The sequence below is a fragment of the Pleuronectes platessa genome, chromosome 14 (genome assembly GCF_947347685.1).
Source record: "Pleuronectes platessa chromosome 14, fPlePla1.1, whole genome shotgun sequence".
Classification (NCBI taxonomy): Eukaryota; Metazoa; Chordata; class Actinopteri; order Pleuronectiformes; family Pleuronectidae; genus Pleuronectes; species Pleuronectes platessa.
The window spans coordinates 1740881-1768822 of record NC_070639.1 but is presented as its reverse complement, the minus strand read 5'-3'; the positions used below and the strand labels follow the sequence as shown (position 1 = coordinate 1768822).

The 27942-nt window shown below is 42.7% G+C and overlaps 2 protein-coding genes across 3 annotated transcripts in view; one reads left to right on the top strand and one right to left on the bottom strand.

Moving 5' to 3' along the window:
* Positions 1-27942, top strand: part of LOC128455795 (uncharacterized) — a 304659-nt gene that overhangs the window by 192682 nt on the left and 84035 nt on the right. The window lies entirely within an intron of this gene.
* Positions 101-26475, bottom strand: efnb2a (ephrin-B2a). Its single transcript, XM_053439660.1, has 6 exons — positions 26375-26475; positions 25618-26250; positions 15011-15294; positions 7198-7290; positions 5615-5725; positions 101-3984 (listed from the first exon to the last, which is right to left on the bottom strand). The coding sequence occupies exons 2-6, from the start codon at positions 25728-25730 to the stop codon at positions 3578-3580; spliced, it is 1008 nt and encodes a 335-aa protein (XP_053295635.1). The 5' UTR covers positions 25731-26250; positions 26375-26475; the 3' UTR covers positions 101-3577.

Sequence of the window (27942 nt, the reverse complement as noted above, 5' to 3'; positions counted from 1 at the left end):
ATCTAAGAGAATGAAAACTTTTCCACTATCATGTTAGAGTCGACGAAATAAAACATTATTTCTTCATCAAATATGAAAGAACACAAGCAGACAGCACGTCCATAGGAAAAACATTTTATTGAAAAACATTTTCAGTTTGTAACAGACTGGTGGAATGTGTGTCATTTATCCTCACTTTGAACTTGCTTCAGATCTTTGAATGTTAAAATCATTTGTCACAGCCTGGCCATCTCATACTGCAAGGGAGTGAAGAAGATGGCTACAGCCACCCAACAACCATGACATGACTAAAGAAAACCATGGGGAGACGAACAAACAATGCAAATATAATACTGTGTTACTTACAAACTGGACTGAAATTAAATCATAAACAGAACAAAGAAGAAAAAAGAAACTAATTCAATAAATATTTATGGTACACACTTATGGCACAAATATGCAGCAGTCGGTTTGGCAACTTTTCTCTCTTTTTTTAAACCAAATTTCCATGGAAACAGTGCAAAAGGGGAGGGAGTGGGGAGGACATGGGCTTTAGAATGCACGCTAGCTAAAATACATAGCAAAAAATTCAAATTTTATACAAAACATCTTACTTTAAGAGTTTATAAAAAGATTTTATTGGGTTGTGGTCGATATTTACATAAGCTATTTACCAAAAAAGTAGTATGCTCTGTTTTACTGAAGTGTATTCTGTTTTTTTCTGTTCTTTCTTTTCCCATTTACTTTCCTAAAAAGGTGAATAAGGCTATTGTAACAACCCAGGATCCATATACAATACAAACATTAATGTATTTACAGTTTCTTACCTACAGAAGTACGGTGCAAAATTACTGAGTCAAGTGACCAAGGGCTGACCATACGAGCAAGGCATTTACAGTAGCCTGAGGTGCTTCTCCTAGCCCGTGTGCTAAGACTCTCACAGAATTGCTATTGACAATTCATAACAGGTTGAACCAATCCTGGTCAATGTTGGGAGAGCATTAGTTGAGTGGCTGCTAAGAAAAGGACGTCAGATTCAAAGAAACTAATAAGATTGTCATATTCTGCTGCAGACAGACAGCAACTAAACAGCTATTTCTTTGTTGTGTAAGTTTGTCTCTTCACCCTTTTCTTAAAAGCTGTTCAGGTGTGATATACACATAAATGTTTTAATGGTTTCATTTTTCACAGTTTACCTTTGTACTACGGCACATGGTTCAAACAGAAAAAGGATCAAATAATACTAAAAATAATGCAGGAAATAAAAACTAACAGCAGGCTTGAGAAATACTTTGCTAGTTTTGTGTCATTTGTTTGTTGTTACATCTTTCAGTGGTTAAGAACACTTTCCATAGGTGTTTTTTTTCTCTTAATTGATTAGAAAAATAAATAGGAATTGCATATTTGCAGATTTTGTAGCCTCTTAGAGGCACAAACTTCAGATCATACAAGGCTTGGCTTTTCGGTGAAATTTGATGCTTTTTATGAACAATGACAATGTTAATGATGGCCTGATATATGCTAAGTCACTTTTATGATCTTAAGTCAAAGATATTCATGGATGTGAAGTCACTGAAATATAGACATGCTCAACACACGCACACACACACACATGCAAAGAAAACATGAAAGGTGCGTATGAGGAGAACTGGGTGCACTGGGTGTTTGTGGAATTATCCTTTGGAAGATGCTACACAGATGAGTGTGGGAGAAACAGCTACTCTGCCCTTGTGTACATCAATGTGAGCTATCCTGGGTCAGATAACTCTCCTCCCCCGGGGCCAGGTCCCAGGCGGCCCTCCCCTGATCCTTCCTCCCAGGACCAAGGCCTGTGATTATGAATGAGAGCTCATGAAAACACAGGACTCAGAGGGTCGAGAGATATCAAATAATCAAAAACCTAGATTGCATAATGTGCACTTATACCATAATATATTAACAGTACTTCTTCCTCTCCATACCGCCTGATAACACCTGTGCTCAATGTGTCTATCATAAATAAATTCAGTTTTTTTTATTTTTCATCTTTGTAATGTCCTTTTTTAAATGTCCATCTATTTTAACAAAAAAGAAGTTAATTAAAAACTCACAATATGGAAATGCTAATGGATATTCCAGAACAGTGAAAATGTAAGTAGATGTCCCTGTGCTTTGTTTTAATGACAATAAGAGAGCACCAGTCACACTTATTTTGGGCAACCTTAAACATCAATGGACACCGAGGGGTAAACATTACAGTACCTAGAGCTGTTTCAGCCAGCTATGCTAACCTCAACTAGATCTCAGGCCTCTTTTTCACCTGATGCAAACCAATGGCAGTAAGGCGAAATAGATTTCTTTATTGCCCATAACACTTTTCCATTTGAAAAGCTCAGGTTCCAGAGAAGTTGAGGCAAGCTCTTGCTACGAAACCTGTCAGGATACAGCTGCTCTCCCATCTCTAGCTATAACTGTGTCTCTCTGTGGACCACTGTGAAGAGTGGAGGTACCGAAATGGGATTAAAAGTGCTGCTCTATGTTTATGAAAGTCCTCCACTCTTCTCAGGAGCCGTCTGACAGACTTGACACTCTTTGCGTCCTCTCAGGGAGTAGGGTTCAAAACTTAGAGAAATCTTCACTCCTAGCCACGTTATGGTAACTTGTTACTAAAGGAAAAGGAAACCACACATGAAAACCAAAAACAATATTGTTGACAGTACAAAAAAGGAAACAGTTTTTTTGTCCTTAAAACCTTCAAGTAACATCACAAGTTTTTTAACAAAGCACAGTACAGTAAGTGATCTGCTGAAAATCTGATACCTGGGAATGAGGAGAAATTCTGCAAATCCACACTCAAACCCAAACAGTTCACATCGACTGGTGAGACAGTGTGTCTGCGCGTGTGGGTGAATGTGTGCACATGTGATGGTGAGCATGTGGGTGGCAGGGTGAATGGATGATCTCAGAGAGTCTGTCAGGAAATTCCCAGAGAGGATTGTTGTGAGAATCTCTCTCCTTTTTCCTCATCAGGCAGCAGAGTCCACACAGTCTCTCTGACTCGAGAGCATCAAGCGAGGGCAGCCACTTTGTGAGTTCAGGATTAACCCAAATCTGTCTTTACCTCTCCTCCTCACTCATTTTTTGTCTCTTTCACTCTTTTTCTAAGTAGTAGTCTCTCATAAGGTGAGTTCAAAAATTCCTCCTCCTTTCTTTTCAAGAAACCTTCACATCCATTCAACTGTTTGTCCAATCCCCCCGAAAAAAACACGCTGTACACCTGTCTAACTTTCTGATCACACAACACTCTGTTCCCCAAAACAGTGAGCAACAAACCCCCAGAGAGCAGCAGCATTAACAGCGGCAGGTTTCTCTCTGGCCTTCGACTCAACCCATCTGCCCCAACTGTGATGAAATCTGACAGCAAGGTATCAGCAAAACTTTTAGAAAGAAAAAAAAGTGACAAAACTACAGAGAAGAGGAGGAGGAGCTGACAGTGTGAGAGAGACAGAGAGACAGAAACAGAGTGTGTTTGCGGGTGTGCAGGCATTGCCAGCCAAAACCAAGGACCTGCTCTGCCTAGGGATTGTTCCAGTTTGTCTCTGCTTTTAATAGTCCCATCTCAGACTTTGTAATAGATGTTAGCCGGGCTCTGAGGCGGCATCTCCTGAACTATGTAGACCGGATGGCCGTAATCGCCGCTGACCTTCTCGTAGTGCGGGCAGAAGACGCTGTCAGCAGTCCTGAGCGGGATGATGATATCACTGGGCTCTGAGCCGTTATTGTTCCCGCCGCCTCCACTCCGTTTGGGCGTGGCCAGGGTGCTTAGAGACAGCGTGGCGGCATGCTGCGGCGAGTGCTTACGGTGCCGCCGCCGGTACTTGAGCAGTAGCAGGACCAGCATAATGATGATGATGATGAAAATGACGCTGCCCGAGGCGATGCCAACGAAGATGGCCACATCTGAGCCAATGATGCTGGAGGACTTTCCACCATTGTTGTTGTCATTGCTTTCTCTGGATGCTACATCTGAAAGACAAAACAAACTAAAGTGACCAAAATGACAACGTGAGAAAGTCGGTTTATTTTTCATCTAGAGGTTAAAAGAAAAGCTCAGGTAGGCACAAGATTAACTAAATCCAACAATCTGTTGTCTGAATGTATGTCTGAATGTATGAATGGCCTCATTTTAAGGCAAGGTAAAGATCAAGCCGTCGTAGTGAGGGGCAAGATCTGTCGGTCACAGCCTTCCTAATCTGATTTGTGGGGGACGGGGTCTCATGCTGTCCAAAACTAACTTTCGGTAACATTAAAGGAAAGAAGCTGAGAAATATTTTAGAAGTGTTTATTTTCTCAGTCTTTCCCCACTATTCTTCACGATCTTTCTATCATGTCACAGTAAAGGTGTAGAGCACAGGCCGGCATCATAGGGCTCAAGAGTTAAACCTGCCAATAGATTCTTCAATAAAGTCCCATTCGATTGGTGGCTTTTAATCAGGTAACTGCATCCTTGAAGTAAGGGCAGCCTGATGGGATGAGAAAAGGCTCAGGAGATACCAGAAAGTAGCACTTAGATAAAATGCAGTTTTGAAAGACTAAAACGGTAGCTTCATTTTCTAAATAATAGCACCATAAGGAAGAAACTAAAATATTTGATGTTAACATGACACATCACTAGCTGTGCTCTGACTCACAGCTATGGACACTCTGGTTTACATCCAAAACTCAAGGGCGGGTGTGTTATTTTCTCCACGGGACTGGAGTGTGTTCCTGAGCAGGCAGGATTATTGTGTGTCCCTGTCTGCTTCCCCTCCGGAAGTTTTACAAGGGGATTAGGCTACCTCATACACTCTGCCCACAGCACCCATATGCTCAAGCTTGTGGCTGAGATAGAAGGATGCGACATAGCAGGAAGACATGAAAACGAGGTTTGCTGATGTCTGCACAAAAACTGGGGGGCATAATTCTAAGGGCAGGATGGCAGATCTACATGCTTGACGTCAAATCTGGGAGTGAGAACAGTGTCAGGACAGGCCACGCCCACAACAAACCAGGACACAAGGGGAAGGACTGGAGGAGCAGCTATATAGGTCAGCTTGTTTTGTTCTTGGGCCCTTCCTGTTTCTTTTTTAGAACACATCTCACTGCAGGAATTGCCGATCTGATTTTCTTTTGGGGAGATTTTTAACTTCAACAAAAAGCAGAGATAAGAGCAGTCTGCCCCGAGCTGCACATTAGGCTGTGTTTGGTAAAGAAAAAAGTGTGTGTCTCTACTAAGAACGAGTCATTGAAAAGATGGCGGACCGCGATCATATTATTTTCCTGAAAATGTCACTTAAGAGGTGGTTTAAGGCTGGAATGGGTCCAGTGTGAAGATACCTTATAAGTCCTTGAGAGGCTAGAGATGCCTATCAGTTTTATGGGCAACATTCAATTACAGGCTGACCTTTTCTTTCCTTCACTTTCTCTCTCTCTCTCTTTCTCTCTCGCTCGCATGCACGCACGCACGCACGCACACACGCACGCACGAACACACACACCTACTTAATGCAAGATTTGCTCTTTGCTGGCTGAACAAATGTCAAAGAGTTAGAGTTGGATAAATTCTGCACTCGATTACCACTTTCCCCAGATTTGAGCTCAGCGTGGGGGATCTCACCTGTCTTTTCCAGAACTTCATTAGGGTTGTAGGTGTCCTTGCCATCTGAGTAATTTGGAGAGTAGGGTACTCTGGTGGGGTTGTCTTTGGGTGAAATAGGATCAGTGGGATCTGGGGGAAAAGCAGATAAAACACACAGGAATTAATGGTGAATTATTTATCACATTCAAATGTGTAGGCCAGAATGTATCCTCTTAGCAATGGCAATAGGACACTTTAAAATGAAAAATAAAAACTGAATGATTCAGGATGATACCTGTTTCATTTGTCTAACTTCAGCTGAACGTCTGATGTATATTTTGCATGGTTCTAATGTAATCATGGATGTCACCCCAGCAATAATTATTGGAACTTATGTTCGGGCAGGTGAGTATTGTGCTAAGATATACTTGACAGAACATATCATTTAAGCTATTATTGATTATTCATTCAATCTTAAAAATACATTTTTTACCCAGCTTCCTTGAGCATCAGAAATGTATCTAAGGGGACAGTTTGGAAAATCTCTAGAACCTCTAAATGCTTTTATGGTGCTCTTAGCAACTCATAACACAGCTTTTACTGGGTCCTCTTTGTGAAGATATGGCATTTCGTGACTCAGATAATACTGTATCAACAATAAAGTGCAGTTCATTTTTTTTTTGGGGGGGGGTCTGCAGTGGGTCCATATGGTTCTTAATGCTAATATAATGTTTGTCAGTATATCTTATATGGTTCTTGAGCTGAGCAGAACTAAACAATCACACTAAATGCTGGAGTAATTTACTGAACATCTGATGTTATAATCACTTCTACTCAGTTTGTGCTCTGTCAAACTCGACTGTTCTAGAACCACACTAAATGATACATTAAATATAATAGATCCACTGATTTGTAAGCAACTCTCATCAACACTGGAGCTGACACTCAGTCCGATTAATCAGCAGAACCAATATCCAGGCCTGTGCAGCACCTCTTCCTCAGATTGCTGCAGGTTCGATTAATTCCCTGACCTTCAGCTATTCTCAATAGCACTGACGCTTGGGTTGATAAGAGGGCTGACCCCAGGATATCACCATTCTGACAGGCAGCCCGGCAACTGGTTTATGAATAATTATCACTACAATTAAGAACCGAGTCGGATTTGACTGTGGCTGTGTGGGGGGTCAACTGTGAAAGTGTTTTCTTCAGAGAGAGTATCTGCCAGTCAGGTTGTTTGTGTCACACATGCAGCATCACAGATCATGAAAAGTGTGTGCATGTCCATCTTAACTAGACTTGCATGTGTGGCAAGCTTTCTAGCTTAAAGAGCATTTATCAGCAGATATTCCCAGCGTATGTGTATAGTTAGTACAGTCCAATCATACACAATTGTGTGTGTGTAGTATGTGTGTTTATGATTCATTGCATTAGGTTTCCGCTAGATTAGATCCCCTGCCCCCTCATAGCCCCCAGTGTCATGGAAACAATGGAACTGTATGCTGTACAGTATCCTATGACTTTATAAGAGGATTTTCAGAGACTCGCACACTTAAACACAAACTGTGAGTGCCCGCTTGTGCCTACAGGCGCTCAAAACCATAATTTCATAAAACAATACTCACTTTGTCCCACTTTCATGATTATTTTCATGGACTTGGTTTTGCACACTCCTCCCTCCTGGTTTTCAATTCCCTCCATGGTGCCGTTAGAAGTAGCTACAACAGAAAAGAGAGCGAAACAAGGTTAAGATTCTGTATAAAAGGTACAAACCTGGAATAGGGTTGGAGCAGAGGTTTCACAGAGCTGGATCATTGTACATGTAAAGGGTATACCTTACAGGTTTGATGCCAACACTGTTAAATGAATGTTAAACAGTGGCTTAAAAGAGGCTACTGTAAGCATCTGGTAATAAAAAGTTGTGTAGGGGAATTGTGCTGCCATACATGCCTTAAGCCTATCTCAGAAAAACAGCCAATTCCCAAAGACAACAGAGGCACTGAAAGCCTTCCGCTGAGTAAGGATATGACTCATACCCCTTTAATAAAATCACAATTCACCCGTTCATCGACTCAGTCGCTCTACTCCAGCAGAATATTTCACATCCCCAAAGTCAATTAGTTTGAGTAATTGCGACTGTAATATGCCTAACTGTGCTGATGGGGCTCGTAAGGGAGGCAGCCATGGGAGGTAAGGAGAGGGGAGAGTGAGAGAAGGAGACAGCTTTGGCTATGACGACAGTGGCCATCTTGGAAAGCTGCTAACAACACCCCAGAGAGAGGTAGCCAGTTATTAAAGAACACACTGTATGATTTTAAAAGCCCCAAAACACTCAGATCGAAAAGCCAAACTTGCTGCAAAAAAACTTAAACAGGTAGGAATAAGAGATGGTTTGAAAAGCTTGGGCAATTTTCCAGAGGCATTGCAATTAGGGAACAGAGGGAGGTGATAAATACCTCAATAGCCCTAAGATGAAAAGAGCTTAAAGGATCTGAAAAATGTTTGAAGACAGGAGAAAATAGAAGTGCATTGCTAAAGACTGAGTTTAAGGGACAGCAGCAGGTGTCAGGAGAGGAAGCTGGAAGGGCGGTGCGAATACATCCCACTTGAGAAAGGAAGAAATAAATAGGATCTAGAAACAGATGATGTATGGGTCTGTACATTTAAAAAACAAAATATCAACTTGTGTCAAACTTGGGCCACACACACACTAACTGCCAAGGCCACACTGCAAAGGCTCGATCAGCTGGATGTTTTCTGCACCATTAGCTGCTACCCCGCCTCCGTGTTTGCCTGCTTTTATCTTTGTTGCCTCCGGAGGCTGTTGGGTGGAACTGCAGCTTGGATTGTGAGTGGGATGGGGAACAGGAAAGGACGAGGGGGGTAGGGATGTGGGGGTAGTGGGGCTTGTGGTCTATCAGGTCGGTAACACAGAGGCTAACGAGCTGCCAGGGCTTAGCGGCTTGGCTTCCCGCCAATGCACAGTGGCCCACATTCACTATGACTGCTCCCACCACACTGACTCCCCCCCCCCCTTTCGCTCTGCTTCCTTTTCAGTCTATCCTCCTCTTTCCTCTTTCTGGAACAACACCCTATCATCCCGAGTTTCGTCCTCTCTGGTGTGGCCACCTCACAGCCACCTTCTACCCTGAATTTCTGTGCCCTTAAAACATACTTGCCACCTCAGCGTGTCTTCCTGCACCCGAAGCATTTCCATCAGCTGCAGAGGAAATGACTGGCAGGTGCTTCCCAAGATCCTGATTGAAATACCTTTAAAAAAAATTAAGCTCTGTATAATTTGCACCTTCCTCCTTTTCTTATTCCCCGTTGTTAATTTTTTCCTCCTTTTTCTCCTCGTCCTCAGCTACCAATCAGTTTGATACCAAATCCCCTTGCTTCAATAAGACAATGATGGGAGTTGACACAAAGAGCATGTTAACAAGGACTCCCTTCCTCCCTCCCTCAATCGTGCCTCCTCTCTCGCACTGTTTTTTTCTCTAGCTGACCTATGGCTTTTCAGCAGAGACTGAAAAGCACATTACATACAAAGCTCCTTACAGGCTTGTGCTGTTGTGCATACGCTGATGTGCGTGCTTATTGTTATTTAACAAATCTGTTAGAGAAGTTTGCAATTCTGCATCTTTATAATCACCACAACCACCTTAACGCTGTTTACTTAGCCGAGTGATTAGTGCAAAGAGGCTGTGTTTGTGCCTTAGTTTTTGAGGTATGAGCAACATGGAATATTGAGGTGTGTGCAAGCTCAAACCAACGTGTGCTAGAGAGACCAGAGTTCACAAAGTAAAAAAGGGCAGTGCTCGTATTTGGGTCTCATATGGTACTAATGTGTTACCTCCCTCCATTTCCACTTCCATCTTCTTTCCCTCTTAGTCCTATTAAACCATGTAACACATCCAAACTGATCTACACTGAGAAAAATAATCATCTGTTTCTAACTTTGCTCTTATTTCCTTGACATTGAAAATATATAAAGAAACATTCAATCTGCTGTCATTTTAAACCTTAAACTTTCTTCCCCTTTAAATGTGGAGGTAAACACACTCTCTATGCCAAGGCTTCAGTCCAGGCAAGCCTGACTTGGATTTCAACAGAATTTGATTGTCAAAACTCCTAAGACTGGCTGAATGACTTGGCCCTGCTCGGCCCTGCCAGACAAGGCCAGACTGAACTGGCTGACAGACTAGCTGGCTAGAGTTATCCAGCTAATCTGTAATGCTTGGGGAACGTAGGGAACAGGGGGTGGAAAGACGTGGTTCATAAAAGACCCTCACAAATAGAATTAGTCATCGACTACCGCTCGAATTAAAGTACCCAGATAAGACTCAAAAGACAGGTAGGGGAGTGCTAGAAAGAAAATGGAGGTGAAAAACGGTGAGATTAACCCTGAAATGCAGCTTGTGTGTGACCTTCTGCAACACAAAGAGGAATGATGAGTGAAGAAATGAGAAAGAAAAGGACAAGAAGAAGAAGAGCTACATCATATTTCCCCCCATTCACTCAATCTCAACTGAAAATTACAGTAAATTTTCTCTCTCTGTCCATCTCTCTCTCAAAAAAGACAAACACAGTCACACACACACACACACACACACACACACACACACACAGACACACACACACACACACAAAAGTCACATGAAGTCTCAAACAAATGGTAAAGACGTGTCAAAGAAGCATCCTCTCTCTTATGTGACGGCCTGTTTAAACCATCTGTAAAATTAGCACCACTCAAACCACAATCCCACCCCCGTATTGAAAACACACCAAACAAACCCCCCACCCCCATCCTCACCCTTGCCCTCCTTAACTCCGTTTACCCTCCCTAACAAAATTTTCTCCTGTTTATCAAATCAACAGAGTGGAAAATCACCCTCTGGTTAACGAGTCACTTGTGAGCTTCAATCCAGGTAAAGACTGGGAGCTCATAACCCAGTTCCTTCCTTTCCCCTAATGTAACCAGCAAATAGCAAGAAAAACCTTCCGCATGATACATAACTGTGTTCACTTGTAGAACTAGTCTGATACAAGGGATAGTTTCACTAACAGAACATTCAAAGAGCTGTGAAAGTGGTCCACATTTTGACCTTTAACATTTTAGTTGTAGGCCAATATTGTGGCCATAGCCTAATAGGCCAGTATGAAAAGCTTAGGTACAATTAATACACAATGCACTGCTGAAAAACAATGGCGGGCTGTTCATAAATAGTGGAACAGAGCAAAGGCATAAGACTGATGAGGCCTCTCAGAAAGGCTGATAGGAATTGACAGTATTAGTACTGCAGAGAGAATGAACGGATGGAGAGAATGAGGATGTGTCCCAGAAAGACAGAAAGAGAAGAGGAGGAGAGACAAAGGCAGTTATGATCTAAACTCAAAGCATAATTGTCATCCGTCGGGCTGCCATGGAGCGTGAGACCAGCATCACAGTGCTGGTCTTCTGGACTAAAGCGCGCGCACACACACACAAACACAAACACAAACGCACATGCACACGCACACGCACACACACACAGCAGTACCAAACCTGTGTGATAACCACCGTTACCAGTCACTCAATTTTAAATCTCTTATTTATATTGACCTGCTGTAGTTACATATTTAACATCACAGTGGGTTCAAATACAATTTTGTTTAAAAAAATCTAATTTCACCCGCTGCAAAGATCCACGGCTATATCTTTTTTAAATAATTTCTCCTCATTTAGTTTTTCCCCATGCAGATCCATATTAGCAGTGAGTTTTACTGATTAATCATGTCATTCATTTTCAGAATGTTATAAAAATGCAATAACTAGATTTTTAATATGAGATTGGTGAATAAAAACAATAATAGTACTTTCAATCAGACAAAATTTATAATGTTTTATACAATTTGAATGAGATCTCCCCCTAAGAGCAGGGGGCACATGTCTATTTTTTGAAAAGGGTGATTTAAGTTATTTTTTCTTTTTTCTGTGCATGTCATTCTTGTCCTCCTCGTGCCCTCTTCAGCTCATCCCTCTTGTACTGTCGCTATGCTCCCATTACCTTTAGCTCAACCTTCTCTCTCTCTTTAGGTCTCTTCCCTTCTCCTCTCTCATTTCCCTCCCTCCCCTGTTTGCTCTCTTTCTCACTCATTCTGCCCTTTGTACCTCCTTATTCATCTTCCGTTCCTCACTCCTTCCTTCAATCTCCCTCAACCCCTCTCTCTCTCCCTCTTTAGCTCATGTAATCATCAAGCTCACTAGGTTCTCCACTGCAGGCCATGCTGCCACAAACAATCACATCAAACTCATCTGCACTCAACTGGAGCAGCAATGTGCATGTTGTTCACTCAAACGAACATACATGCACGTACACACACACTCACGCACACATACACATGCACTTGCAGGAATGTGCACACTAAACCGTGGTGACAGAAATCTGTACTGTGCAGCTGCCTCTTCTACATATGAAAGAAAACACAAGAAGAACATAAAAGGATGCCAAAGCACGCACGCATGCACACTAACACACACACACACACACACAACTAAGCATAGTTATATTACACACTAGCGTACTATACATTATTTCTCTTGCACAAGAAACTAACAACCTGTCAGTCTTTGCTACAGGGTTGTGGGGACACACAGTTAACTCTGCTGAGGCCTTCTGTCACAGTCCTATGAATCTATAATATTGTTTTTAGTTGAATATCCATATAATCTATGTCCAGCCTTGACAATTCATAACACAAGACACCCGTAATCCAATTGGTGTAGAATCAGATCCAAAGCATTGATGTGGGGGCCTTAGCAATTGTGAGGATAAATGGAGGATTAAACGCTGGTTAATTAATTACATATCAAGTGCTCACTCTAAAAGGCTAATGAATTCTTCAGTGTGAACTTTCTGAGGCGGAGTCACACTCTGAGGGGCCTTGGACGACACTGCTGGAGGGGAGATAACAAGATGGAGGTGCTACCACACAAGTCAAGGCCCAGTACCTATTACTTCTATAGTGTGTTCACCCAGCACATAGAAAATTCACAATTACACCTACAGGCAGAGAGTCACATATTGGCCCAGTGCAACAATACTAGGTAAAAACAATCTTGAATCGGACTCTCCGCCTACACACACCTCTGTGCATTCCTTTTCTCATTCTTTGTATGTTTATGTGTGCTTTACTCCTGCTGTTTACCCATGCAAAGAAGAAGCTTCTCTAAACAGCCAATAAAAATAAGGAACAGCTCTAAGTAAACAACATAAAGAGTGGGCTGTTAAAGCTGCAGAACCGGGGCCAGAGGTTTGCAAGAAGAAGCATATAACAGCAATAATGACACACACTCCAGTAGAGAAACGTCTCCCTCCCCTCCCTCTTTAGGCTACACACTAGCATTTTGGGTGGTTGTGATGGGGGTTCGAGAACAGGGGATGCCAGTGGAGGGAAATTTGCAAGAACTGCAAAATTGGATTTTCCAGAACCTCCCTTAAAAGTTTAGTTGAACTTTACCACCACTCTTATTTTATAACGTGTTGACTCAGCAGGCTGATGATCAGGAGAAGTTTTCGCGTTAGGCGGTGGGAAATTGAATATTTTTCCGGTGTGCTCAGGCTGCGGTAGAGAGCCACACCCGGAAATACGTGGATAGATAAAGTGAGAAGGAGTTTTGTTTCTGGGTGTGTGTACTGGTACAGCTGTGTGTGCCCATAGAAACTGTCCCAAACTGGTGCTGTAGCCTCCTGAGGGATCAGAATCAGAAATCTTTTTATTTGCCAAGTATATATGCACATACAGGAAATTGCATGTCATCCTACGCACAAGTCACCTGGCCATGTACACCTATATGCACCTGCACTTGTCTTGCTGACCTGTCTCATCTATGTTCTACATTAATCTGGATTGAACTCTGTTATCATGCTCAGTGGTAGGAACGAAAGCAAAACACTTGCAGCACCAGGGAAAGTAAACACCAGCATTAGCTAATAAATAATTAACTGCTGCATTTGGGTGGAGGAGCCGAGGAGGAGATAAGAGGAGGCTGATCGTGTCTGTGTCTCTTCAGTCAGTAGTTTATATAGTCCCTACGAGTGCACACACACACACACACACACACACACACACACACACACACACACACACACACACACACACACACACACACACACACACACACACACACACACACACACACACACACACACACACACACAGCTATGCAGCTATGCAGCTATGACACATTAGTGACAGAGCAGCCACTTCTGACGTTTTTTTATAAATTACTTTATGTGGAACTGAAAGACCCTTTTGAGTTGAAGAAACAGTTGTCTCCGGGTTTTTTTTCAAACATATTTCTCTAAAAGACTCTAAAAGGTTTGAGGATTTAGGCAATATAGTACAAGTAGTTAGTTACCTTCCACACTTCCTTTGCAAAATTTAACTACAATGGATGGCGTGGATAAGATAGAGCATTTCCTGCTTCTTTCCTTCTCTTTTTCCCTTCCTTCAACTCGCTCAGAAATATGGCCTTCCCCTACTGCGACAGCGCACAGATGGCTGTGGCAGATCCTCACAGATGGTCCTATCTGCAGCACAACCCCCATCAGTGCAACACAGATGGTTCAGTCCACCTCCAGTGTTTCTAACCAGGGGGGTGTCACTAAACCCCATCAGAGCTTCCTCCTAGTGTATCACAGGTAATAAGCAAAGAGGACACACCTGTACCATGGGACTGGATGGTGAATCACTTCTAAGCCATACAATGGACTATGAGTTTGAGCTGCATAGGGTGTCATCACGTAGGAGCCTTAAGGACTCAGTATGCCTCAATCAAAAGAAGTGTAAAATCGAAATGTCCATGTCAGAAAGGTTTGGCTTGATGAACTGTGCGTCTTTAAACCTCCAAACGTTTTCTTAAAGAATAACTTTCAGTAGCTTGGCTTTAAGATGCCCATGTGGAAACATGCTAAAAGCTAGATTTAAAAAGTGAATCCCAAAAGAGACACACAATAGACTGCCTTGGATGACTTCAAATCGATCTAAAATGTTTATATCTGTAGGCTATCCGAGAGATATCATCCTTTGGATGTCTTCAGTCTGTGATTAACAAGAAATTCTAATTGATTTTTCACTTGCAGCTCAGCTAAAACTACTTTATATAGTATATTTCCTCCATTTCTAATAATGTCTATCAACAACCTTTAGGGGATACACTTCAATCACTTTCATTCAACCGTGTGGTAAATGTTCACACGAGGAGAGCAACAGTGACTTTCAAAACAAAATAGTTTGAAAGAAAAAACTAGTCTTAAATATTGTTGACTAGAATAAGAAGAATCCACACAATAAAGCCAAAATTCAAGGTATTCCACCAAATGCTGCTTCCTCAACCTTGACCAACTGTTTACAGCTGCTATAACCCTTACAGGGATGGAATAAACGGTTACTTACAGATGATGTAGTAGTCTTTCCCCCTGAAGAACTCTAGGCCCCACAAATTGGGGCTGAACTCCTGGAACTTGAGGGTGAACTTTACATCCTGGTCAGGCTTGACACAGTTGAGGAGTGGAGTTTCAGCCTTGGTGATGGTGCAGCTCTCCAGCTGCTCCCTGGAGACCATGTACACCTTGTAGTACTCCACTCCATCCCTCACCCCACCGTCCACGCGGGGGCACACAATGTCCAACTTATCCCCAATCTGGGGGTACAATACCACCCCTTGGCCTGGCACAAATCTGAAAAGAAAAAGCAGGGAACAACAGCAGAAAGAGAAGGATATTAGTTAGCTGCAGAAAAATGTATGATAAGTCATTCATTGTGCTTTGTGGATTGGAGTGTTTGTCATTAAACTTGTTGGCCTAACTATTGATGAGGTAAATACTAATTGTGTCCATTCATTTCAGATGATAAAGGATAATTGTGGAATGTGTGACGTGTGTTTTTATGTGTGTGTATGTGTGTGATGCAGTGTCAACCCGATTATCTGAAGATACAGTCACAGAGCTTTGTGGACGCAATGGAACAAATATTTAACCAGATAAAAACATGAAGGTGGCACACTTGCCAGGTACAAGGGAAATGGCAGAACAGCGTTAGCATCCAAAACAAAAATTAACAATCAATAAAAACCCAGACAGTTTAACAGCAACAACATGAACAGCAGACACACCCAAAGAGAGAGAAAGAGAGAGAGAGAGGGACAGAGAGCATAGAGGAGTTTGTCTCGGGGAGTAGTGTAAATTCCCTAAATTCTTCCCGAAAGAGAAATAATGTTGTCATTTAGTCTCCATGTAGTGAGAACCCCTGCAGCATTCCTGTGATTGCACATGCTTTCTCACACGCATTCACAGCTGGAGCTTGAGTTAGAGGTGAAACCTTGTATTTACCTGCTAAATGAATTTGCCCCTCGCTTCAATGCAATTTAAAATGTTAACCATGGACACCCACAAGGCTTTTCATGGCACACTGTGAATACTGATATGAGCACACACTGGAATGCATTGCAAGTATTGACTACAAGTAATGTCGGAAAGATCGATGCTTAGCATATACACTTGTATTACTGTGTGTGTTTGGTGGGTGCAGATATAGCAATGGAGGGCCAAACGGACTCTATACCCATGTGAGCTAGAGCTGATACAAAATAAATGGATTGGTCAATAAACGGGAAATGTATCAGTAATTTTTCCAACACAAATGCTGAACATTAGCGCATCCACATGAAATTATGATTATTTGTAGATTTTCTTTCATTAAATATTTGAAAATATCATCTTGGAATTTGAACGGGCATTTTCTCCTTTGTGACATTTTACAAACTAAACTTATTGAATAAAAACAACCTACAGAGGAGCTGACAGTAATAGCAAGTTGCAACCCTACTGTGAACACAAGCATTCTTATTTAGTAAATTCTTCAGCTTTTTGGTGACATATACATTTGTTTATGTCTGATGAGCAGTTCAAACCCAGCTAAATCCCATTAATTATATTCATGACACATATAAATCAAAAGTTGTAAATCCTTACTTTTGAGTTCACATGTTCAACATTTTGGTGGATTAATGACTTACAATATTAACAAGTGTTAAAATCATCAATGAAATTCTATTTCAAACAAGTTCAAGATTTTTTGTTCAGTAGTTCTATTTTTTCCGGATTTCCCTCCAGCAATATATAGTGTCCACGCAGTATTGGCCGGCCCAGCGTGAACTTTGACTCTTTTTCCTGGCAAAAACTACTAAAGAACTTCAGAGAAAGCAGTAAGATGGAAAACAACACAGCTGAGGATTGACGCTTGGTCTACAGCTTTTGTTTTTGTTTTTGTTTTTTTAACTACAAAGGCATCACAGGGCGGCAGGGGAATCTAGAAGACCGTAAGCAAGGCACGGCCGATCCGCAATTAAAAGTTAGTACAAAATGAAACAAGGGAAATTCAACAAAAGCATAAATACATACACAGTGTATATATATATATATATACATACATACACTGTGTATATATATATATACACAACTTCTATATATTGCAAGAGCAAGGGCACATACCATAGCATCTTTATACGTACAGATAGAGACACACTTATACATTATTTTTCTGTCCCCTTCCAGCAGTGTGCATCATCTTCTTTGAGCATAAGTGAGCACCCAGATGCACACACGTACACACACATGCGCATGCACATACACAGCACCTAACTAGGCTGAGCGAATATTTTTTTGTGCCCTCTGGGGACACACTCAGTGGTGGTATAGTGTGTCTAGTGACGGACATAGGGAGACTGAGGGAGAGGTGGAGAAAAGGAGGACGGATGTGTGTGTCTATGCATTGTAGGACATCTGGAGTCATCTTATTATCTGTGTGTCTGTATCCGAGGTCGGATGAGGGGGGGAGAGAGAGAGAGAGAGAGAGAGAGAGAGAGAGAGAGAGAGAGAGAGAGAGAGAGAGAGAGAGAGAGAGAGAGAGAGAGAGAGAGAGAGAGAGAGAGAGAGAGAGAGAGAGAGAGAGAGAGAGAGAGAGAGAGAGATCCTTAGAAAAGCCTCAGGGGCTACACAAATGCTGTGGAACTGTATGTGTATGCATTAACCTTGTGTTTGTGTGTGTGTGGGAGGGGGGCATGGTTGGACGCACTGATGTGTGGAAGCAGGCACGTGTTTACACAGGGTGAAAGAATGCATTTATTCATGTGCTTATTTTAAACGTCTTGTACGTGTGAGTAAAAGTGTGTGTGTGTGTCTGTGTGTGTGTGTGTGAGAGAGAGCGAGAGAGAGAGAGAGAGAGGGAGAGAGAGCGAGAGAGGGAGAGAGAGGGAGAGAGAGACCTTGATGTGCCATTATTGATCTCTAAAGAGTTTAAATCTAAAATTATTTGTACTCTGCTTCCATAATGACACTAAAAGGAGGTGAATAGCAGATCCTCTCCAACAGCACCTTGTTCGCTCATACCCTGTACTGTCATACTCGGCTAGTCAGGATTTATGTGTGTCAGCGCTCATGACTCTATGGAGTCTGGGACTTCTGTCCTTGTAACACAGGCACTCTTTTTTATATAAATATATGTATTCTATATTTGATCATATATTATCTTTATCGAAAAAATCTGTCATAATGTAACTACAGGCAATGGCCCACACCTACTGTACATATTCATACATGGTGATCAGCATTTTCCAACTGATAACAAACTTTACCTTTCTGACAATACTATCAACCAGAGCATCAGAACTGCCGCTCTGAAGCATGAATGCTATCTCTACAGGAAGCTGGCAACTAGCAAGAAATCCAACCAGATTAAAACTACACAAAGCTTACGCACAGGGAGAGCTGTGTCACACACACACATATTATCACAGATGTACAAGAGCTGAGGGAAATGGGTGTGTATTCTGGGTTTTTCCTGACAGAGTATACGTTTCTCTATCATAATAGCTGTAACCTGTTTTTTCATTGTCTTTACAATTCAACATGGAGATGTGCCTTAGCCAAGGGCAGAAAAAAAATGACTAATACACCCCATCATCTCTATTACACTTCTGTATTTTAGCCAGCTGATCTAAAACAAAGTGCTGTTTAATGAAAGCCTTGAATAAAAAGATTGACATTTTTGAATGCAGGTCTAGACAAAAGGAAGACGAGCTGCCAGGAGGCTGATTAGGGGCAATATGTGTTACTCTGGACTGTGTCATAAAAACACTGACGGGGTTAGGAAGAAACCCAGAGGAACAAGAGATGTGATGAATAAAAGTCGGATACTCAATATTTGTTGTGCGGCTGCCTCCTGCACTCCGTCTCCTCCCCTGCTTATGTTTTGAGATATCTAAATGTGTGTCTGATACCAGATACCTGGCCCAATAGCAGCCATTAGAACTAAACACCAGGTGCAGAAGGTCACGCAGACAGGCGGAGGAACCTGATAAAGCAACTTCAGAAAAATGAATTCAGGGAGGGAAAGAGAATGGAAGGGGCAGAAAGGAAATAAAAGCCAGCTCAGTATTGTTAATTAACTTTATTGCACTGACTCCCAGCCCCCACCTAGGCACCCCCACCTTTTATCAGGATTTGGTGTATTAATCTAAATATAATCTGTGGCAGATCTGATAGTGTCTCACTACTTTCAAAGCAGTCTGGTTGTCCAACATTGTCACAAATTCCTTGAAAACTTGAGGTCAGATTCATCAGAAGGGCCCCAACACCCAAAAGGGAAGCAGATATCAGATATCTCTATGAAACAGTTGTTATGTAATTGACTAAATAAAAGAAACTGAAGTTGTGTTTAACGAAATCACTAAACCTGTGAAAAGTAAAACAGCATTTTGGTGTGTATATAAAAGTCAAAACTAAAAATCAACAACTGATACCTCCTGAATTAAAGGTGATAAAGGTCAATGTATTGACAAAGACAATATTTAGAAGCTGCAAACTTCATGACAGGTGTACTTAAGTACGGAGGTGAATATTATTAACCCAAAACCCATAGTTATTTTAGTAATTTATCAAGCAAAAATGTTACTAATTTTATCAAATCAATTAATAAAACAATTATTTTAACAGCCCACACTCACAAATCACAGTTTGCCTCATATGGTTTAAGAAAAAGAGGCATCCTCTGCTCTTAATCCTCAACTAGATTGAGGAAATAAAATAACGAAAGTTGCAAATGTGAGGACTTTATGTTTTCTGTAACTGTAAAATTAATATCTTTGGAGTTTGAGCTGTTGGAAAAAAAAAGACATCTGAAAACACCCCTTACAGCTATGTTAACATGTGGCTATAAAATTAAAATTTTATAAACTGAACTAATAATAAAAGATGAACATTAAAAAACAGAATGAAAATCATTGAGTTGCAGCTCTTCTGTAGCACTGTTTTCCCCTCTGTTTCAGTCATGTCACGCACCATTTGTTCTTCAACATTGAGACAACACTTGTCGAAAAGTGTAACCCTGCAGAAAGACAATCACAGGAGGTGACGAGAGCACAAGGGAGGGAGAGAGACGTCAAGAGGCACAAGCCCTTTTAACGCAGCCTGTTCAAGGCAGGAGCGCTGCACCATTATTCCACCTCATCGTTCTGCATAAAAGGTACGGACACAGAAAGGGGGACATTGTTGCTCCTCAGTGGAGGTGTAGTGAGAGAGCCGGACCTGTGTCTGTGTGGCTTTATTGTGTCTTTGTGTGGTCCAGTGTAAACGAGCGGAGAGGGCATAATAAAGGGTCGTCTTGACGGCAATACAGCAGGGTGTCTGTACAAAAGGGCCTGTTTTGTAAGGATATATACAGTAGCGCACCTCGTCTCCTCTTACTGATCACTATTTGTCTGTCTGTCTGACCCCCTCCCCTTCTACAAACACACACCAACTGTTCTGACAGCGCAGGGAGAAGCCCCTCTCATCTCTTACCACACCATCGGGCCATTTTGTGGGAAGGTGAGAAGAGCCGCAGCTGCCTGAACTCTCTTGTCACCGTCGCCACATCTAGGCCAGAGCCACGAGGAAGAAGCTTTAATAATTTCTCATAATGATACAGCAAAATCAGACCGCTGCAACTGTCAACTGACAAAAAGCCATCAGCTTTACTTAGACAGGATTCAAACCAATGACTTCTGTCTATGATTGCTGGCAAGTAGTTGTCTAGTAGCCTGCTTACATTTTGCTGGCATTAAACTATGTATAATACAAAGCGCAAAAGAGGTTGAAAAGGCAAACTAACAAACACACAACAACTAAATATTCTTTGCTGAACTTCATTTAGGTAGAGGGTATTACTGGAGGATGTCCGGGAGATGTAGGAAACTGTATGAGGCAGGAAAGAGACAGAACGAAAAAGATATGAACAAAGAGGACAGTGTAGACCTGCTACCTAAAGTTTTAACTACCACTTCTGTCACCTTGTGAAAAAATCTAGTTCTCCGTCTTGTTTTCTTGTATTGAACCCCTGCATTCTTCTGTCACGGCACATGTCTAAATAACCCCCACTGTTCCTCTCGCTCTTCTCTCTTTCAGACTTTCTGTTTAAACCACTGGATTGTCGGATCTGTGTATAACCACACAGAGCAACAGTGGCCGTCCTGGTGTAATCCTCCCGTCCCAATCAGCCTTCCATTCTCTTCCTTTGGCCCTGAATTTGTAAAAAACAGAGTGATGCGAACTGGAGGGTGAATATTTACTGCAGATCAAGAACAACTGTTTGACTCTGAATCCCAGCTGCAACGCAAGGATTCATTATTGTGGCAGACAAAGAGGCCAAGCTGGGGCATAGTAGGGTTAATCCACCCGTAATTCTTCGCAGCGCTCCGGCTTTCGCCCTCTGTCGGCCGAGGGGACAGAGGTCTTTACGCCGATCGTCACCCTATCCCCCCTTTGTGCTCTCCCTGGTTCTGTCTGCGCTCCATGCCTTCGGCCCTACCTTTCATCCTGTAATCCAGGCCTATGGGATCTGAGCAAGCCTAGACATAATTATCCTCCTCATCCTGAGGGGCCCAGATGCTTTCTTCTCTCCTTCTCTGTTTTATTTCTCTCGCTTTTTTCCTATTCTTTAAACAATCTTAATCATAAACGTTTCTCCTGGCAGTAATCGTAAAAAGAGCCACGTCAACCTCTATAACCCTGGCTGGGCAAACTCTCTGTCGAACATGGCAGGATCTCACTTTCTCTCCTATTTTCCCTAACTCATGTTGCAGGTCAATGTAGCTTAATTAAAACAACTGATCTGTCTCTCCTCTGGCTCCAGAAAGAATTGAAGAAAAGAAAAAGACAAAATTAGAGGCACTGCAGGGATTTTGGAGGGAGGGATGGTTGGAGGAAGAGGGAGGGCATCGTTACAACATTCAGCACAAGGCCTCATCAGTCATTCATGATGGACCCGCATCTCTATGTCCACCCCCCTCTCTCTACCACTTCCTCCCTCTCTCTACCCCCCCCCCCCCCCCCTACATTCACAAAAGTACCCACAGAGGTGCCCCCGTCACTGCCCGGTCACAAAGGGCCTTTAGGCTTCTATGTAATCTCTTAATGAACTGCAGTAGAGAAGAGGGAGCGCTCCTTTTACATAAACCATGTAAAGCAGGCATCTCTTTTGTTTCTCCCTCCAAACTACAAAATGGATTACTAGGAGAAGGAGGTGTGTGTGGTGTGATGTGACTTGTCCATGTGTGTGTTGGGGGAGATTGGCGAGAGGGGGAGGAGGTAGTGGGGGTCATTCTTATTTTTCGTTAAGAGTTCATGCATACAGACAGTAAAATAGTAAACAATAACGACATTTAATAAACATAGCTGCAGGCCCTGTGGATGGATTCTTCCTTTTTTGTTTTGTTTATTGTGTTTAATAGATGCACGCACACTTCAGAACACACGCACTCACACACAGTGTGACAGAGAGAGAGGGAGCCCAGCTATTTCTTTATCCTTTCCCCTAGCCTACATATACAAAGGCATTATACTGGCCCTGAGCCTTCACATTTCTAACATTCATCCTTCCTTGAATACTCAAAGAGGAGGACTAAGGCAAACTAAAGGAGAGGCGCGCAGGCAGGAATGACCTGGTCTGTCGAGCATATTGCTGACCTGCTGAATAAAGATATTCACCATTTGGGGTTCTCGGTTACCAAAGAGGAATAACAGATACACAAAACTGAGGACTTTCAACAAGCTGTGACCAAGGACAATAAAAGTTTGGGTGTCATTTTTTTCAACTGACATCAAAGTGTAATTATTTATCAAATATAAAATAGAAGATTTTGGTATCAATGTTAAAAAATTATATATTTTTTTCATAATCAATATATCCTAATTTGTAATGAGAATAAAAGGAATAACTAAGACAAAAATCATTGCGCTTCATGTGAGATAGATTTAATTCGTATGTAAGAATTGACATTTAATTCCACCAGAGACCTTGAACTGCAACATTGTTCTTTAACCGACCCCCTAAATAAACAATTAACAGGTGTTTACTTCAAAAGAAAGAGGTGTATGGTCACACAATGATATCACTCCCTGGCCTTTTATCTCTGAACTCCTCACCCAGACAGAACGCAAAGAATGCGCACATGCACAGCTAATTCCACGGAATGCCTGCTGCATTTGTGGCAGCCTAAAGCTTACTTCGCTCAGAGGGTGGAAAGGCTTTTTTTCCCCTCTTTCAAAAAATCTAAAGTGTGAAGTCAAGTTAAATTAGCAAAAACTGTTTCATTCTTTGAATTTTAGAAATACAAACACATTTGTTAGGTGATGCCAATATTGAAAAAGAAAGCTTTGCCAGAAAAGCAAAGTGAAGAATCTCTATACGTGGCATGATAATGACACATGGTCTGGTCACAGGCTTTTGGACCTCATTGTATGTTCTTTGCAGTGCTGATGTATTTTGTATTCTAGCACTTCTCTTTGACTTTATGGGTCTATCTGCGCATCACATTCCATCAAGCAAACGCCTCCAGCCACTGCCTGTTTATATCACCACAAGGCTTTCTATGAGGTAAAATGGTCAGCAAGAAGCAATATACAAAAAGTGGCCAACACTGAACAACACAGTGCCAATTGAGATTAAATGTATGTTTCCAAAGTGGAACCTTGAGGTATATGAACATCTACTATGTGTTTTCTCCCCTCTTCTCAGAATGAGGTAAGAGTATCATTTGATGCATAATGAGGTCAGGACACAGATGGCCATAGCAGTCAAGAGGCTAGAAGGCCGACATTGGTGCAAGTAGAAAAGTGGAGCTCAGTGCTACAGACAACGCAACAAATCCTTTCCGCAAGTACACTTAAATACTTCAGCAAGCCACAGTATAATGTTCATTTTCAGAAGTTGTAGCCTAAGCCACTCAACACAGACGCCTGTTACACCTTCATAACGTCTCTATTGTGTGTGTGCCTCACAGAGGGGAACAGTAGACAGAGAGGGAGATGGGTTATCTGGCTGTACTGGAGCCAAGAGCTGAATTATTGAGTGACTTGAAGTTTGGCCGTGACGAAACGGCCACAAAGAGGGGCGCCCCCCGCCGAGCGGAGAGCAGGGGTGTCGAGGAGGAGACGGACACCTTTTTTATTTGAAGAAAGATGTTTAGCCGCCTTTCTTGGCCTGTAGGAAGACAGAGCAGGCAAATGGATGCTCTTGGTGAACTTAGGTTGGGGGATGTGATATAAGAACAAAGGCAGGAAAAGAGAAGTAAGGCAGAAGGTCTGTGTTAGTTCGCCTTTCACCCTATCACCCGCAGGAGGTCACAGGTAGAGCATTACTTGAGAAAACATACACACCGCTGTGTGGGACATCCTGAGACCCCACATCCACACGCTACAGCTCTCCAGCGCTTTCAATTCAGACGCTTAAAGCAGCGAGACGCGGGTGTAAATGGTTGCGCGGCGGGTTGGTGGTCAATTCGAGGTTTTCGTCAAACTAAACATTTTTCCAGCAGAGTTCGTTCTAAAGAAACAAACCCCAGTTCATGTTTAAATGATTCTCATGCAGAGGGCTAGATCCAGCGACAGAGCATCACAGGCCTGTGTGCGTCCCGCCAGCTCCACGAAGCCTCGCTCTCCCTATGTTAACAATCCACTCTCCCAGGACGCTTATCTTATTGCTCTCATTCATATTACCTTCATAATGGGGGATCAAATTGAACACCCAGTATTTGACCAGTATAACTTTGGGGAATAGAGGGTCCTCAACGGACCTGAGGTCAACACAAATTCAAATGTCTGCCTCATCACATTTACTCGGACCTGTTACAAATATAAATTGCAATACGCACAGTTGGAGTTATTATTGAGTGAGGAAGCGAGGCGTAAAATTACCTTGAAAATGAATTCCCCCTCCCTGCGTGCAAGCTAAACGAGCCACACATCTCTGCAACTCCACAGAAATATGCCCATAAACAACAAATGATATGAGAATGACTCTAACTGCCGGGCCGCTCGCTCTGAGGCGGGTTTGTGCCGTGGAGACCGACGCACGGCCGAGCGGCCCAGAGCTGTGCACTGCGCGTAAATATTCAACGGCGACAGGACGCAAACAGTAAACAGGCCTGTATCCGTGCAACAGTAAAGTGAGAGCTTCACTTCTCCTGACAGGTGTTCGGATGGGTCCGACACCGGAGTCGTTACAGACACATTATCATGTTTTGTCGACCTGAGCCTTAGTGTTCACAAATAAAAACCTAAACTCCGTTTTAAAAGTGTGGCGTAGATCTACAGGTCGGCCAGGGATTCATTTGTTATATTTTTACAACTGATTAACAAAGGTTCGCTGGTATCTGCGTCCCTCCTTTGACAAATTGGACCTCTCAAGACGCGACTCCAACAGTTCGCCGCTCTGACAATAAAGGCGAAGATAAATTCAAATTTCAAATCATTCTCGTCTGAGAGCTCTTTGTTCTACTCGATGTACACTGAAGGGAAGAACTGTGTGTGTAAAGCTACATTGTGTTAACCACTTTTATTTAATGCATAAAATGCCATGGGCGGCTCGCAAAGCACCGTTAAATTATCCGATTTTTCCGCGGCGTCTTGCTCACGGGGAGCGTAAGGCAGGTCGGGAGCCAGTCACCAGGCTTGTGTGGCACTTACTTGGTATTTGTTGTGTTCCAGTAGATGGACTCCAGGATGAGCGCCCGGCACAAGTCCACTTTGAAGGCAATAAACAAAACTCCAAAATAATAAATCCACATCGAATCCCCCATGGTGAGCCTGCGTGCCTGCGTGCCTGCGGTTGGTGCAAAATCCGTCTCAAAATAACCAAATCTCTATTTAAAAAAGAATAAACACCGGGATCAAGTGCTCCAGAAAATACTGAGCTCGGCGATGTCGTCACTTTATATCCCGATCCAGTGTCGATGCGCACTGAACACAAAGCCCGATCAGAGCATCTCCAGGAGACTGAGCTGCCACAGAAAGGCGCACGGCAGCAGTTCACTCAGCAGACAGTGTGTTAATATTCTCCCCGCTCAGAGCGCACACTTCAACCCGCTGCAATACATCCCTCAGAGAGAAGAAGTGCTCGTGTCCGCTGTGCACCGGGCGGCAGATGGAAAGCAACACGAGTATAATCCCCCTGCGTTCAAGTCCAGCATCCAGAGCCGCAGCAGCAGAGAACGGGACTGTGGCGGCTGACGGTGGAATGGTGAGATGTTCCCCTTTCAGCTGGTGCCGTCGGTGGTGGAGGTGGTGGTGCCGGTGGTGGTGGTGGTGGTGAGCAACAAACTGTGGGTGACAGCAGCCGAAAATTGAGAACGGCTACACAATGGAATCGGATGGTCAAAACGAAGAAAATTATCAAATATGAGAATGAAAGAAATCAAAAGAGCTGGAATGGAAATTCTCATACTGTGGCAGCACCGAACAAGTGCTGCAGATGAATCCTGCAGATCCGTCCCACACGCAGGGATGAAGCCTCGGCGACGCTCAGGAACCTGGATGGAAACTAACTGCGAGACTCGGAGACTCACAATATTAGCTGGAGTTGGTCATACCCAGGCCCCGCCCCGTGCCGCCGCTGATTGGTCCCTCGGCGGGAAAGTCAATAGGAGCTCAGCTGTCCATCAAGAAGGGCAACTGATTCAGTGGTGAGCGACACGGAGAGAAATTACAGTCCAGACCTACTTTTTTTCATATGCAGGGGAAGTAACTTCACCCAGGTAAAGTGTCATGCATTACTTATTACATCTAAAATGTATACGGCAATAATAACAAAGGTGAAGGCACTTCTATTAAATAATAATAACACCCTCTGTTTGTCTGACTCCATCTGCACTGATAGTTTCTACTCTTCACGAGGAGCCTTTGTCCCGTGATCGTGTGGATGAGCCCAAAAGTACGAGCCAACATTTGGCCCCATAAGGCTCGTTCACATGACTTTACTCAGCCACGGTGCGCGTCCCCGGTCACTACGCTGCTATAATGCACATCATGTTCATTCGCGAGGCAAGAGCGCCCACTTGCGGAAAATCCACCCGAGACAGCAGAGGAGAGTCACACAAAATCAAATATGTTTTTGAATCTAAATTAAAGTTGCAAGTGTATTCATTTATAACATGTTAAGAAAGTTAACATTATAGCGTTTAAAATGTTTTTATTTATGTTTCACTTAAGGTTTTTTTAAATGGACATTCCTCCTGCTTTTTTGAAACCCCCAACAGTTAAAAACAGGGTTGTGCATTTTATGTTAACTATGCACGCACGCCCCCCCGATAAAACCACTTTAAATTTAATTATTCAAATTTCTACGCTATGTATATTGTATTATACAATTCGACTCGATAAAGGGTTCGTATTTACCATTTAACTGCCCTAAAGAACAATTCTAATGGCAAACATTCACACGTCCTGGAAGCACTGCATTTCTAGTCAATGGTCGCTAATTAGAGCAGCGCGCACAAACACACACAGACGCACACGGTGTCACCTCTGCTGTGAGAGGATTTGTCACCTTCTCACGACTTAATTCGATCAGATCGTGTAGGAAGCGGCTGTGTGTTTGGCCGCCGAGCAGGTTGGCGTGACACGGTGAGGGCCTCGGCCACTGGCTCTGTGGATGTTTATTAGAGCTGGATGGATGAACATTACACTGATGGGACCGCAGGGACACCGGCATCAGGACCGTCCAGTGAATGGAGGACGGACTATTATGGCAGTGCGTATAACCTCCACACTGCGCATATCGTGGTGCTCCTGCTCGTTTAGTGGCTACACAATATTTTTTTCACAGTCTGAGAAACTTTCAGAAAGATTCGTAGTTCATCTCCTGTAGGAAATTATACCCCAACTTACTTTTTCTCCACAGTCGGTTTCAATGTAAAAGTAAATTAAGTTTCTGTGATATATTCATAGTTATTAGTTTTATATAGATATTTTTTGTATTTTGTCCATTTAAAACATCCCCTAAACATGCGTAAA

Excerpts from the sequence above, each read along its gene's own strand:
- efnb2a (XM_053439660.1), bottom strand. The coding sequence starts at position 25,730 with ATGGGGGATTCGATGTGGATTTATTATTTTGGAGTTTTGTTTATTGCC. Across the intron at positions 15,295-25,617 it reads TGGAACACAACAAATACCAA|ATTTGTGCCAGGCCAAGGGG; the intron begins GTAAGTGCCACA and ends TTTTCTTTTCAG. Across the intron at positions 7,291-15,010 it reads GAAAGACTACTACATCATCT|CTACTTCTAACGGCACCATG; the intron begins GTAAGTAACCGT and ends TTTCTGTTGTAG.